Source organism: Phodopus roborovskii, unplaced genomic scaffold, assembly GCF_943737965.1.
Source record: "Phodopus roborovskii unplaced genomic scaffold, PHOROB, whole genome shotgun sequence".
Lineage (NCBI taxonomy): Eukaryota > Metazoa > Chordata > Mammalia > Rodentia > Cricetidae > Phodopus > Phodopus roborovskii.
Window position 1 is genome coordinate 3,111,926 of NW_026126442.1, and position 15,498 is coordinate 3,127,423.

The 15,498-nt window shown below is 48.1% G+C and overlaps 1 protein-coding gene across 1 annotated transcript in view; it reads left to right on the top strand.

The window, feature by feature from the left end:
* Tmod1 (tropomodulin 1) overlaps nt 1-15,498 on the top strand; it is a 72,998-nt gene that overhangs the window by 54,236 nt on the left and 3,264 nt on the right. Inside the window, exons 8-9 of the mRNA XM_051187746.1 lie at nt 1,360-1,503; nt 10,175-10,319. Coding sequence (XP_051043703.1) covers nt 1,360-1,503; nt 10,175-10,319 — 289 coding nt within the window. The remainder of the gene's footprint in view (nt 1-1,359; nt 1,504-10,174; nt 10,320-15,498) is intronic.

Consider the following 15,498-nt stretch of genomic DNA (forward strand, 5'->3'; position numbering starts at 1 on the left):
GCGACCCAAGGTCTGGTACACCTGTCCACCTGTTGTTAATCTGGGTTGGTGGTCAGGTCAGGCCAGGCTTTTCCTGGGAGGGGGTGTTGCTGGTGAGGCTCAGGGAGGTTACCCTACACTGGTCAGGGGACAGTCACTGGTCATAGAGAAGCTGACACATCACCTCTGGGTATGCTGGACTGAGGGAGCCATAGGAGGAGAGACGGTTTCAGCACGAAGTCTCCCTGGGATCTAGGCCTCTGGAAGGGTTCAGCAGGTTGGGGAAGCACAATAGGGTAGCCATGGCGTTCCTGGCATCACTGTTCCTGGCACACTGATCATAGTGTCCCAGGTCTCTTAGCTGCTGGTATCGTCTTTCCCCATGACACATCGTTTCCACCAGCTGCTAATTACCTCATTTCCTTCAGAGGCTCAGATTGTCATCTAAACCCTGGGCTAGGTCCCTCTCAAATGTGCTGAGGGCCATCTGAGCCCTGCTCTGCAAGCCAGCCCTGTACTCTCTGGGGCTCAGGAAAAGACCACAGTGACATTTCAACAGGGCAGTAGGGGAGACATGCTGGGCATCCACAGGGCAGACAGAGACTCCCTGGGGCTCCTGGTGATCATTGCTCTATGGCCTACTCTGTGCTGGGCACTGTGTGGTTCAAAACAGATATTAAGTTGCATTTTCAGCCAGCAAGGGGTAGATTGTCTAGTGGTGGAGGCATACCAATGAAAAAACACCGAGGGGGGAGGGTAGCTCAGTCAGTAAAGTGCTTGCCTTACAAGCATGAGGGCCTGGGCACCATGCCGAAAGCTGGGCATGGTGGCTCACTTGTAATCCCAGTGCTAGAGAGGTGGACACAGGCTAATCTCTGAGGCTCCCTGACTTCCAATATAGACTGAGCTCCAAGCCAATGAGAGAGAAGTTTTCTGACCTCTACATGCACATATGTGGGCATGCACATACATGAGTATGAATACATACATATGCCTGCACACACAGGAACATGTACACCCACACATAGGTGCACACAGATACATGCAGCAACAGCAAATAGGGATTTGAGGAATGGAGGTTCCAGGATGGAGATGTAATGAAGTTCTGTGAGGGAGCAAGAGGCAGGAAGGATGAACAAGCCAAGTGAAACAGAACATTCCAAGTGGCGAATGAGGCAGAGAAAGGCTAAGGGTGGGAAGGCATTGGGCATGTGCAGCAAACCCAGAGAGCCAAGGCTCCGAGTGCCAGTGAGTATTCCCCAGGAGGGGTGTTCAGAGCCATGGCCGGCTTCAGGAGAGCCCAGTCTAGGCCCCTCAGTGTTTGTGGATCTGCCCCAACCTTGCCCAAGGTAACTCGCAGGTCCTGCTTTCCCCCTGAAGGCTCTTGCTGAAATGCTGAAAGAGAACAAGGTGTTGAAGACCCTGAACGTGGAGTCCAACTTCATTTCTGGGGCTGGGATCCTGCGCCTGGTGGAGGCTCTCCCACACAACACTTCTCTGGTGGAACTGAAAATCGACAACCAGGTAAGTTGGGCAGGAGCCTTCCCACGCCCTTTCCCACACGGAGCACACAGCACCTGCCCACAAGCTGCTGGCAGAGCAGAGGACACTGTGAGCCACCTGCAGGTGTGCCTACCCAGACTCCCCACCTTCTTTCCAGCATGAGCTCTGCCAGCTTCTTCACGTGCCTATGAGTGGTCTGACACCCAGAGCAAGTGAACTTCCAAGCCCTGCGTGTGGCCTCAGTTGTCCTGTTGAGGAAGCCAAGACATGGGGTACACAGATCCTACAAGCCACAGGGCTCTTCACTAGGAACACCCCCATTTCCCTCGGCCTCCCCATTTGATGTGCCTTTTGAGTCTCCTCCACATGGCAGGCACTTCCTGTCTTTATCCCACAGAGCTCCTGCTTCTCTGGCTTCCATGTTTTGTTGTTTCTTTGGGAACAACTCGTCTGGTCTTGGTTGTCTAAGAGGAAGCTAACAACCGGAACTGCATGTGGCACTAGTTTGGCTGTTAGACAGTTGTGGGTTGCTGTGGGGTGGGAGGCTCAGTGCTACTGTGTGCCCACCATCCCTGATCTTCATCACCATGCTGTATGATGTGGGTGTGGTCAGTCTTTGCTGATGAGGCTAAGAAAGGGTAGCTTCCTGAAGGTCACACTCAGCACTTAGGAAGCAAGATTTGAATTCACAGCCCCCCAACTCCAAAGTCCGCTCTATCTACTTGTACACATTGCTTCCTACACTAAGTCACTATCTCCTTTATAGATGGGGAACTCATCTCTATCAGTGGAGATTTTCTCTGCACTAGAAAATGGGGATGAATGGCTGTATGTATGTATGTATGTATGTATGTATGTATGTATGTCTGTAGAGAAGATTGAAAGGGGAGATTGTGAAATTAGTGTGCCCAAGCAAGACCATCAGTAACTTCTTTTAAACTGGGAAATAGACAGAAAGTTCTTAGAACACAAATGTGCAGATTAATCACAGTAGGCTTGTGACCCTGTCCCCATCAGAACTAAACATCACCAGCCCCCAGAGGCCTGGGGACTCAGACCGCTTCATCCTAGTCACGGCTTTTGGAAACTTCCCAGCTTTTTCCCACCCTCCCATGTCATATAGTTCTGGAACGTCCTATGCCCAACCTGCCCAGAAAAACTTCCTCTTGCTTCAGATGACTTTGTGCCTGGTAGAGCATGCTAAAGCATCCTGGACCAGCATAAAGGGCAGTGTACACATCTCTGCCTGGCTGCACCTCAGTGATGTGCTTGGCAGGTTGGCCTTGAATCACCTTGAATAGTAGGAGTGCAGACTGTGGGAAGTGCGGGCACTACATACAAGCCCTTCCCTCCTTCTCTTCATTCCTCTCCCCCCTCTCCTCTCTTTTTCTCTCCCGCATTTACTTTTTGAGAGCCAGTAGTACACCCCTGCCTTCTCTGCTTAGCCTCCATAACTCCTCCAATCTGTTCTGCCTAGAGAGAGCTAGGTGTTCCCCTGTCCTTCAGCATCCCCATAAGCTTCTCAGAATATGATGCTGTGTTAAAGTCGTCTCCTTATCTCAGTCCTGGATGGTTATGCACACTGTTCACTGTACAATGATAGGAGGCAGAGAAGAACTCTGCAACCTGTGTACCTGCAAGAACACGTTTCTAATTTATAGAAAGAGGCTGTGTGAGTCAACAGTCTTCCTGTTGTGTAAACTGGCTGCTGCATTGAAATGGGCATCTTTCATACGCAGGGAGCCTTGATGCTACATTGACCCTGACTGTCTCTGCCTTGTCCCATGGCCATTGCTGACTCTGATCCCCTGAAGGTGGGAAAGGCAGAGCAGATGGATCACACAGCCTGCTGCAGCACCCTCCCTGCCAGCTTGGCTGTGCATGTGACTTCTGTCCTGGCAAGGAAGGAGTCAGGACCTTCACAGCATCAGCTGAAACCTGACTCCCAGGGTGGATCATCAACCAAGTGGTGGCTGACGTCAGGCTGCCCACCTTCCCTGTCCAGCTGTGTTCTACCTAGGCCCCCAGGCAAAAGACAGAGCTTGACCGCTGTTGCCTTCCCCCTGGCCAAACACCCTAGTGTAAGAACATTCACTGCCTCAGCCTCAGTTTCCCCTTTTGTAAGTGAGGCTCATTAACCACTGTTCTAAGGGGATTACAGATCTGAAGGCTGACACCATTGGTAACTCTTAGTATCACTATGTAGGTTGTCTGGGAAACTCACACACTACATGCTGGCTGCTTTGTGTCCCTGGTCCCATTCTGGGCTCAGGCTGTAAGTGAACCTAACTGCCATTATGGACTATGTAACCTGCCTAAGGTCACCCAGCTAGTGACAAAGGAAGATCCTGACTCAGGTCTATATGACTCTAAAGCCCCGCATGGTGTCTGTTGGGGTTCTTGAGATGGCTGTAGTTTTGTGAGCCTAGCTAGGCCTTTCTCTTCCACTCCGTCCCCTTGACAATGCTGGCCTCTTTGAAAATGAGGCTCCAATTGAACTTTCTAGGAAGCCACACTGAGTAAGAGGGGAGGCAGGTACAGAAATGAACTTTGTATCGTGTGCTCTTATAAGCCATAGATGGGGGTGGAGGTGGGTGAGGTCCAGTGAAGGGAGCAGCTGTAGTCAGGATCAGGTCAGGGAGGGTGTCAGGGAGAAGATAGCATCAGACTTAACCCAGAGGGGGAAAGTGTCTCAAAGGGAAAATGGAAGCCAGGCACCCAGAGGAAAATAGAAAGAAGGCTGGGGAGAGTTTGGAGCCCATTTAGGCAGGACTTTGGGGCCCTGAAGAGGCCTGTGGGGATTAAGAGGCAAAGGGCCTGGTGGGTAAGCCTGTAGGCTCTGCTCTGACAAGATGGCTCCTGCCTGGACGGGAAAGATCAGGTATGAAGAGAGAGCTAAGGACAGGAGGCCAGCAGAAGTTACAACCAAGGAAGACTTCTGGCCCTGGGGTGGCATGTCTGCATAAGTGGGGTCCTCGGGCTGCAGTAGAGCCTGGTGGGGAGGGGCTTAGAGGATGAAGAGAAGCTTCAGGTTGAAGGCTTCACTGACCTAAGCTCTGGGAAGGGCCATGCATATGTTGCAATGTGTCCCAGGAGGCCTAGACACAGTTGTCTTCTCACGGTGACCTGGGTAAAAGGGAGGGGCCAGAAGGAGGTGACAAGTGGCATTGATTTATTTCTCCTCCTTGGTTCGTCACCGAAGTCCTTGAAGGCCAGAGTGTTTGCCTCAGTCCTTGGAATTGTAACCTGTGTCAGAGACTCTCCTTCCCTCTCCTTTTACGGCCAAAGAAAGGGACTTGGGGCATTCTACTCAGGGTGACATGGATTCAGAGGCGGTCTGTTTACTCAGTGCTTCCCGTTATCTCTAGGCAATGTTCTGCCTCTGCCCAAAGCTGCCCATCTCGGGCAGGGGCGGGGAGAAGCCTTGGGGGCCCTGAGCTGAGCACAGAAGCTGTGAGAATATCTCACCAGCTTTCTTTACATGTGGGAAAGTGGAGGACCTGAGAAGGAGTGGCGCTGGCTTTAGTCACAGGCCATTGTCCAAGACAGAGCTGGGTTGGAATGTCAGCATCCTTGCTGTGTGTTGGAGAGGAAAAACCCTATCTGGCCCATGAAGTAGGCTCTAACCGAAGGGTGATTAGAGACCCTCATCCCAAGCCACATCATATCATATCATATCATATCATACATATCACCCGTAGCACTGCTCTGCTTCTGGATTCTTCTCAACCTTCCAACGGTGATGTGTCCAGCAGTCCTTCCCCAGACCCTCAGAATGGATAAGACCTGGAAATGTGACCCCTCCAGATGGGAATGTGCTCACCATCTGGGTATACTGATTACAGCCCTGCTTTCCCCACCCCTGTGTGATATGGAGGCCGCTTGATATTTTGAACAGAAGCCACAGGAAGTGGATTAGGCACTCATGTTGTTTTTCCAAGTTAATTTACTTGTGTCTGGTTTTTTTCTTATGCTGTCTGGGAGTATATCTGTTATCTATAGCCATGTAACAAATGACCCCAAGGCTTAGCCTCAGAGTTCTGGAATAAACCAACACTCAGCAAATTTGCTCAGTTTCCAAGTGACAGGAATCCAGGGCAGCTGAACTGGCTAACTTCCCCCAGAGCGTGCAATTCAAGTCCCAACTGCCTTTGATGGCCCAGCCTTGGAATCTGAACAAAGCCTACTCTGACATTTTCTCTTAGAAGTGAGTCGGTAGTCATAGCACACACTCAGGAAGGAGGTGGACTAGGCTCTACCTTTTGAGGGAAGCATACTAAAGTATTTTTCAGACCTATTTTTAATAATTCTTGGAGAATTTCAGAAAATATATTTTGATCATATTCACACCCAACTTCTCCCAGATCCATTCTTTACCATCCTATCCATCTCATTAAAAACAAAAAACAAAACCAAGAAAAACCAACCCATAATCCAGTGGGACCCTGTCTCAAAACAAAACAAAACCCTCCATTCCTCACTGTCACAAGCACCCTACATGTTATTCTGCACAGGAGCACTTTGGTGAGAATGGCCCTTCTAATCAGCAGAGCTACCCAAGGATGAAACAAGTGTCTCAGGTGGTGAGCTTCCTCCCAGAGGGTGTGTCAACTGAGTGGAAGAATTGTCAGCTTGAAAATAAGGGGATGTTTGTGCCAGGGAGCAGTAGCATGAAGACTCTGGTGTTGGCCAAGATACTCCTAGGACACCTTCCTGATAATGTATTCCTTCCTTTCTTTCTGAGACAGGGTCTCCAACTCACAGAGATCACCTGCCTCTGCCTCCCAAGTGCTGGGATTAAAGGTATGTGCCACCTCACCTGGCATGATGATATTTTGCACTTGTCATCTAGGTCAAAATAAAGTAGCCTGTCAAATGAACTAAGTGAATGGCCTGATGTCCAGGGTTTCAGCCACCAATACCACATCATAGATCCTAACACCTGAGGCATTTGTCCTGTTCTCACCAAATGGAAAACCTCCATTCGTAAGCATGTTAGAGTAAACACAAAGAGTTTTCTCACAAATCCTAGAATTGGATGGGGACAGAAGGAGCTGAACACAGGTATCAACTCCAGGGTCTCTAGCTATAACCTTGGACCTCCGAGGAAGCTCAGAGGCAGACACAGGACAGATAGAAAAGCCACAGGTCAACAGGAACTGTGCCCCTCATTGAGTTTCCATGCAGCAAAGGGCCATGCAATCTGGGGGGAGACCTCTGTTTCCTGAGGCAAGGAGGTAGAAGGCAGTGGGAAGGCCAGGACTCTGTGACCTCTAAAACCTCACAGGGCTGCAGGCTGTTGCAGCTGCAGGCTGTCCTTTGATAGCCAGAGGCCAGTCTGTTATGTATGCTTTCAGGAGAACAGCCACGACACTGATTCAAAGTGTGCCCTTTATGTAAAATAGCCTCTCTTCCCCTGCAAAGTCCACTGCACTGCCATTTGTGGTGCAAGGTGTGGACACAGCCTAGACAGCCATCGACTCTACAACGTCTCAAGGGCATCCTAGGAAGCAGCTTAAAAACAAGGCAGCATTTCTCTTGTACTAGCTTGGGAAGACCTCTACAAAATAGTGACTGGAACAGGAAGTTGCAGAAAATAAATATATGAATCTATTTAAGGGGAAAAGAGCAACAAAACAACCCAGTCCTGTCTATTTCTGCCCTTTATTGGCCATAGTGGTGATGGGGCACATCTATGGACAGGGGGTGATGAGAAGGAGGTACAGTATGAAGGAAGACTGTTCATATCTCTCCATCCAATCATTTGAATGTTAAAAATGAGATTATATTTATCCACCGTGATTTATTTAATCCTCCAGTAAATCTGAAAGGAAGTCAGAGTACTTCACTGCCCAAACTCGGCCAGAATAGTCCCGGCAGCCTGGCCCTTGGTCTCTCCCTAGGGATTTCTTACTGCCTCTCACCCACTGTCAAGGTCTGAAGTCACTCTCCTGATCTTTTTATGCCACCCAAGCAAGCTAGTCACAGGGTCACAGGCTGCAGCCCCTTGAGGTTTTAGAGATCATGGAGTCCCAGCCTTCCCCACTAATGACATCAAGGAAGACTCTAGAAAAAGACTGCTGCCTTCTACCTACTTGCCTCAGGGGACAGAGGTCTCCTCCCTCGCTGCATAGCCCTTTGCTGCATGGAGACTGGGGGGGGGGGACACAGTTCTGTTCACCTATGGCTTTTCTACCTGTCCTGTGTCTGCCTCTGAGCTTCCTCCGAGGCCTAAGGTTACTAGAGACCCTGGGGCAGACCCTGTGTCCTTCCATCACTGGCCAAATATGGGCTTTGTGAGAAAACTCTTCATTCCTGTACATTTCATTTCCCCTGCCTGTGACATGAACATTCTGTTTAATAGTGTGTATCCCACAGATTGATGGTGAAGGGGAAATGGGTGTGTCCCTTCTATGGTGTCTTTGTGATTTTGCTTGGCACACAGTGATGGCTGCTAAGTAGTGTGCTACCATAAGAATAAGTCAGGCCTGAACTGTAGTTCTGACCCCATTAGCTCCTCTCCCCTCCTCCGTGGAGTGAGTCTGTGAGTCTTTAGTCTTAGAGGCCCTGGAGTTGGAGGAGGAAGCAAGCAAGAGGGTCCTGGTTGTTTTTGTTTGTTTGTTTTCAAGACAGGGTTCTCTGTGTAGCTTTGGAGCCAGGCTGGTCTCGAACTCACAGAGATCCACCTGTCTCTGCCTCCCAAGTGCTGGGATTAAAGGCGTGTGCCACCAATGCCTGGCTATGGTCCTTCGACATTTTACTCAAAGATGTGTGCAGTTTTCTCCTTCAGTGTTGGGGATCAAACCCAGGGTCTGTGCGGACTACAGCTACTCTCCCAGTTCCATCCAGTAACCTAATATGTGCATTGTCTGTTTCACTCCTTAGTTTAAAAATAATGGTTTGAGGCCGGAGCTATGGTTAGGAGTAGACTGCATGCTTAGCATGTACAAGCACTTCTAATTGATTTATTTACATCTCCTTATCAAATATATGATCTACAACTTTTAACATTCCATGTTGTCTTCTCCACTCACCTATGTGTGTATGTGTATCTGTGTGTGAGTGATGGATATATGTGTGTGCGTGTGGATATGAAAGTGAACCTGCCCAGACATGCATCTGTGGACCCAGAGGTCAACATCAGCTGTCTCTATATCGTTCTTTATCTTTTGAGACAGGGTGTCTCACTGACTCTGGAGACATCACTTTGGCTAGAGAGGCTAGCCAATGAACTTCCAGGATCTGCCCTGTTCTATCAGCATACATAATTTACATATTGGTGAAATGCAATTTATCTATCTTCTGTTGTTTGTGCGCTAGGTGTGACCACTGCTAAGGTCACAAACATTTGCAATTGTGTTTTGTTTGAGTATTACAGTGTTAGCTCTTATAGTTAGGTCTCTGTCCCACAGGCCAGAGGAGGGCATTTGGTGTCTTCCTCCACCACTCTCTGCTTTATCCCTTGAGATGGGGCCTCTTAGTGGATCTGAAGATCATGGGATTCTTGACTAGACTGGTGTCCAGCCAGCCCCAGTGATCCTCCTGTTTCCCCCACCACATAGTGCTGGAGTTATCTACACATGGCCATGGCTGCCTATTTACATGGTGCTGGGGATCTGCCCTCAGACCATTGTGTCTGTACAACAAGCACTCTTATCCACTGAGGCATCTCCTCAGCCCCCTTTGAGCCATTTGGAATTAATATTTATGTGGGATGTGAGTCAAGAATCTAAATTCATTCTTTCACTTTTGTCAATACATGGCTTCACTGAATTTTCTTAGTCAGGAGGCCTGAATAGATGTGCAGGGTTGTAGCATCATGTCTGTCTTCCACCTACAACACAAAACCTTAATTACCATAGCTTTGGAGTCCTTTCAAAATCAGAGAGTTTGAGTCCTCTAGCATTGCTTTAACTGTTCTAAGGTCACTTGCACTGATGTTGGACTTCTAGATCGCTTTGTCCATTTCTGGGAGAAAAAGAAAGAAATGGAGAGTTGAAATTTTGATAAGGATCCCATCTATGTCACAGGTCAGTTTGGTGGCATCACCTCATTAGCAGTAACACATGTCTGGCCCATGAACATGGGATGTTGATTTTATATTTCATAGGTTTCCTTTGATGGAATTCAATGCTATCTTGTAATTTTTAGTGTCTTCTTTCTGTCAACATGATCTAACATATTTTGTTCTTTTTGACATTACTATAAAGGGGCTGTTTTAGGTGCTTATTTCTACTGTTTAGAAATGCAGATGGCTTTTATTTATTGCTTTTATTTTCTATAAGTTTGCTGAACTGGTTGGCAGTATTGTGTATGTATCTGTCATGTGCACATGGGTGTGTGTGAATGTGTGTGTGTGTGCTTTAGGGTTCTCTAGATACAATGTTATATCACCTTATTATGCACCCTCCTTTCTAGTCTCTTTTCCTTCTGCATTGTCTTGGCCAGGACCTCTAGAACAGTGCTACTTAAAGTGGCATTTTCCTGGTCCTGAGAGAAAGCTTTCAGTCTTTAGCCATGCAGTATAATGCCAACTCTCTTTCTATATCAGCTTCTCTGCATGGCTTCACTCTGAGAGTACAGGTAACACCCCCACACAATACCCAGGGCTTCTGTAAAGAGGCAGTTTAGGTAAAGCTCATATGTAATTATTGGTCTTTGTTTTTGTTTTTTTTTTTTTAAAAAACCAAAGAGTCAGCCCTTGGGCAACAAAGTGGAAATGGAGATCGTGAACATGTTGGAGAAAAACACAACGCTTCTCAAATTTGGCTACCACTTTACCCAGCAGGGGCCCCGGCTCCGGGCATCCAACGCCATGATGAACAACAATGACCTTGGTGAGTCCACATCTACATTCTGCCTCATTATTTGCCCATTCTTTCCCACATTTTGAAGGATATGTCAGGGAAAGTCCTAATTTCACCAGACACCCTTGATTTCAGAAGAGTGGTCCATGGGGTCAAATTCCTGACTTGCAGTGGGATCACATGTTTTTCAGTGGGATCACATGTTTTTCTGTGTTTAAGTGTGTCTTCCCCAATCTGTGAGCTGTCTGCCTTTGGGATCAGGGGCGAATGCCTTTCCTCCCCCAGCCCAGTTCAGTGTAAGTTGGACCCAGGGCTCACATCATCATGTTTGCTAGAGGAAATGAAATGTAAGGGTGCATGGGCTCATCCTGGGTCTGCTCCTCCTCTGAAGACCCTTCTCTAGGTTACTGATTTTGTTCAAAATCCCAAAGCTCTCAGCCAACACCACTACCAAGAGCAATGCCCAGGAAAGGTCAGGTGGCTCCCAAGGCAAAGCTGGAAATTCATAGAAAAGTAAACAAGGGCCAGTGAGATAGCTCAGTGAATAAATGTGCTCACTGAACAAACTTTGGTGAACTGAGTTCAGTCCCTATAACCCACAGAGTTGTCCTCTGACCACCACGTGCACACACACGTGCGTGCGTGTGTGCATGCATGTGTGTGTGTGTGTGTGTGTGTGTGTGTGTGTGTGTGCATGCGCACACATGTACACACACAAACTAATTATTCAAAACACAATGTAAAAGCAAGTTACATTCCCCTCAGGCCTGCTGAAGTATCATTTGACTGGTTTTTCTAAATAGAAAAAGAAAACATCATAGTCTCTCTTGGTGATGGGCTGCATCAAACACAAGTGCAGTCAACAGGATGGAAGGCGGCGGCAACCATCCGCTGGCTCCCACATGGTCACTGCTCACATGTCCTGGGTGTGGTTGCGCATTACATGTTCCTGATGATGATAAGAACGGGGTATGCTGTGGCATGAAGGCAGCATGACTGACAAGGCTCCAGGAGAATGGGAAGGAAAAACAAGGCGCCAGCAGGTCTATATTATTGTCTTGATTGAGACTGACATTTACCCAGTGTCATAAAGCCACAACACACTTAATTACACTTTCTGTTGTAGAGAAGGAAGTGGGATGAGTTTGGAAGGAAGCTGATTTCTGGACCAAATGATGAAGTCAAAAGGGTTTTAAAGGCTGTCTTTGGTGAGGTTTTCATCAAATCCTCACTGCCAGGGCTCCCTACAGCTTCCAAACTAATGCAAAATGCAAAGAGCCTGACCCTGAAGCAGGGGTTTAGGTGATGATCTAAGGCTGTCAGATCCCCATGGACAGTTGAGTGTGCACGGAAAGACAGGCACTGACAGACCCCACCCAGAACTCAGGTTACACACACTTCCAATGGAGTTCTTCAAGCACAGGAGCCATCTGTCCAAGAGGCCTGGGCCCAGGGAGCACAGGCTCCAGCTGGCTGTTCGTTGCTCACTTCACCAGCCACTTTCTCCAGAGCCTTGAGTCTAGAGAAATAAACTTCTGTCTTGGTATCTCTGAGGTGCCATTATTTGAAACAAAATAAGATCAAACATAAATAAGATGCAAAATTCTTAGCACAGCATAGAAGTGATGAATAAACCAAATCATTGGAGGAAGCCACCTATCAGAGTATTGCAGGTCTAGCCGTGAGCTGGGTATTAACCAGCACTTACAAACCCTGAGTATTGGGGGCTGGAGAGATGGCTCAGAGGTTAAGAACACTGGCTGCTCTTTCAGAAGTCCTGAGTTCAGTTCCCAGAAATCACATGGTGGCTCACAACCATCTGTAATGAGATCTGGTGCCTCCTGTTGTGCAGGGATACACACAGACAGAACACTGTATAATAATAAATAAATAAAACCTTTAAAAGTAAGATTTAAAAAAACTCAATATTATTCTGAAAACCTCACATTATAGATTAAGTATCTGACAGGATCCTCATGCTGGCCATCTTAGAGCTAGCCTGGCTTGTTGTCCATGGAACAACAGACAGAAGCCCACTTTAGGCAGGAAAGAGTCCAGATGCCCAGAGTCCAAGGTGCTACAGGGGCATACCAAAGTCTTTCTGGATGAGATAAACAAATTCGGAGACTCAGATTGCAGGCCACAGGCCTGACTCCCATCGTGAGGGCTCCTGAAGGCCACTGTAGAAGTTTCAGTCCTAGAGCTGTCAGGGTTGCAAGAGCACTCTCCACTTCCCTACTTGAGACTGAAGCCCAGGATGGTCAGGGACCATGGCTCTGGTCGCCACAGCTATTGTTAGTAACTTTTCTGAGAAACCTTGTATGACCAGGCTATGTTGGGTGACCTGGGATAGCAGGGAGGCTAGTTCTTAGATGTAAGAAGCTTTGCCACCTTTTGGAGGAAAGACTCAAGAATGCCTACAAGCTCTGTCCAAATAGCACAAGGAAGTGGTTTGTGAGAATAGAAGCCAGTTGAGCAAAGTGTCCTGGTGAGGAGTCTTTGTCCAGCCTTGAAAGGGAGAGATAGGCTGACAGAGAAAGTCAGGGAGTAACCCTGCAAGAGCTCTAGGAAGGACTGAGGCACAAGCCTTAATAGGGTACCCAGCCTACAGTATGGTTGTATTCATTGGTATTAATGTCAACTTGACACAAGCTAAAATTGTCTGGCAAGAGGGAATGTCAACCGACAAATTGCCTCTACCAGATTGGCTTCCAAGCAAGCCTGGGGGCATTTCCTTTATTAGTGATTTATGAGAGAGGGACCATAACCTAGCCCACGGCAGGCCATACCACCCCTGGGCAGGTGGTCCTGGGTTGTATAGGAAAGGTGGCTAAGCAAGCCAGGGGGAGTAAGCCAGTAAGCAGCACCCCTCTATGGTCTCTGTTTCAGTTGCTGCCTACAGGTTCCTGCCTTGGCTTCCCTCAGTGATGGATTGTGACTGGGACTTGGGGCATGTAAAGCAAATACACTTCAGTGAAGGCAGGTGGGGCGGGGGGGGGGCAGGAACCATGGCAGTTTGTTGAACAAAGATGCCAAGATGAAATGATGTCAGTGCTTCTGGGTGTTCCCTTGCCGTTTCTCACAGGAGGGTCACCTCAGCACAGGCCACACTCACAGTGCCAATTAGTGATACATAATTTCCAGCATGAAAATTAAATGTGTACCCATTTGCTAATTTCCATTATGAGAACCACTTTGGGTTCTAACCAGTACAACTGGCTTCTTCCTGCAAAAGGAAAATGCCTTGCATCCTTCCAGCCTGGTGGCTTCCTCCTGCTGCCATGCTGTTCCAAGCAGGCAGTCTCCCTTGCTTCCCAAGCTGGGTGTATTATCATGAAAGCCTCCCGCTGTCCTTCTTGGTACTGTGGTTGTCCGCAATGCTGTGTTAGAGCACACATGAGCCCCGTGCTCTTCCTGCTTGTATCAAGCCTGGCCTGGGACTAGGGTCTCTGCAGTACTTAGGCTCCACCTTGGGGGGCATTGAGCCAGGACCTGCAGCTGGCCTACCTGGTTACCTGGTTGCATCTTTTGGTCTTCCCCACCCTGCTCTCCCAGCTCTTAGCAAACTCTTCTATGCACGCACACAGGACACCAGGGCATGATTAAGGGGCAGGGCTGCGATGTCATCTCCTATCCGTGTCTCCCTGCAGCAGTGCCTCAGATGACCCCTGTCTCCATGCTATTTATAACCCAGGCCAGGCTAAGGGTGGCTCTCAGGTCCTCTGAACCTGCCACCAGCACACTCTTCACAAACTCTGAAGCACGGCCTCCAAGTCAGGTAGTGATGGAGGAGAGTGTGCAGAGAGCAGCACATCCAAAGCAGAACGTCACTCCTTTACCATATTCATAACACCTTTCTAATGGCACCGCAGAGACCTCCAATCAGCTTTTCATTTGTAACAGTAAATGAACAAGTTATAACTATATATATTTATGAGGTACAATGTAAGGTTTTAATTCAAGACTAAAACCTAGAATAATTATATCATTCTCTGTCACCTCAATATTTTTCCTGGGGTAAAAACATTTGAAATAATACTTTCTCAGCAGTTTTGAAATGTACAATACACTGTTAGCAATTATTTACCAAATTGTGTGACAGTCTCAAAGGAAACAAAAACGCACCTGATTCTTCCTGAGGTTTTAGCCTTTGACCACACTCTCATCGCCCCTCCCTCCCACCATTCTACTGGTTGCTTCTGTTGCTGGATTTCCTCAGATTCCACTTTTGAGGACATGGTTTGTTTCTGCATCTGGCTGCCTCGCTTAGCATGATATTCTCATGCTGTGGCAGATGGCAGGGTTTTGGTGTCATTCACAGACCCCACATTTTCTTTACCTGTTCATCTGTTGATAAACAGTTGGGTTCCTCATCCTGTCAACTGTGAGTAGAGTTGCAACACTTCCATGATGCACTGATCCAGGACCTTTAGGGTAATGATAGTGCCTAACAGTTGACCTGCTGGATCCCCTGTCAGTTTCTTTTTATCCTGTAACTATCAGGGCAAGTGCCACTTTCCCTACAGCCACTCCATATAGAAATCTAGGCATCTCCTGGATGCTGTCCCCTCTCGCCAGCCAATCACCTCCACAACTCCAGCCTCCAGCCCACCCAGCCTGCCACATTTCCTTGCAGCTTCCTAGACTTCCAGCTCCTCCAGGTGGGTGCTGTACCTCCCAGCCACACTTGTCCCAAAGCTGGCCACTCCACTCTGCTCCTTAGATGCCTTGCCAGGCCTCCTTGCTTGGCCCCAGCTCCTCTATGAAGCGCCCACGTCTCTTGACAGAAACATAACACATACTGTGATGCACCAGACTCTGAACACTTCCTATATTACTAACTTAAGCAATCCATCGGCCATCCCCTGCTCTTATTACCCCACCTGTGTTAGTAAAACTGCATGTCTGCAGTAGGAAGTTACCCACTGGCAGGACAGAGGTTTGAACAGAAGTCTCTTCTCAGATCCCTACTTTCTACACTGTCTAGAGAAGGTGCCTCATAACATCTTGATAAGCCATCCTCTTGCTAGGCTAACCATCCATTCCAGCCAGTCTAGGTCCCCTGGAAGTGACCCACCACCAAGCTTGTTTAGAGACAAGGCTTTCCTAGTTTACCATTCTCCACCCTTTCTTTGTTTACAAACCTAGCCTACCTACTTCCCAACCATCCTGGGAAGATTGGGCCACTTCATCCACATGCCTCTCATGT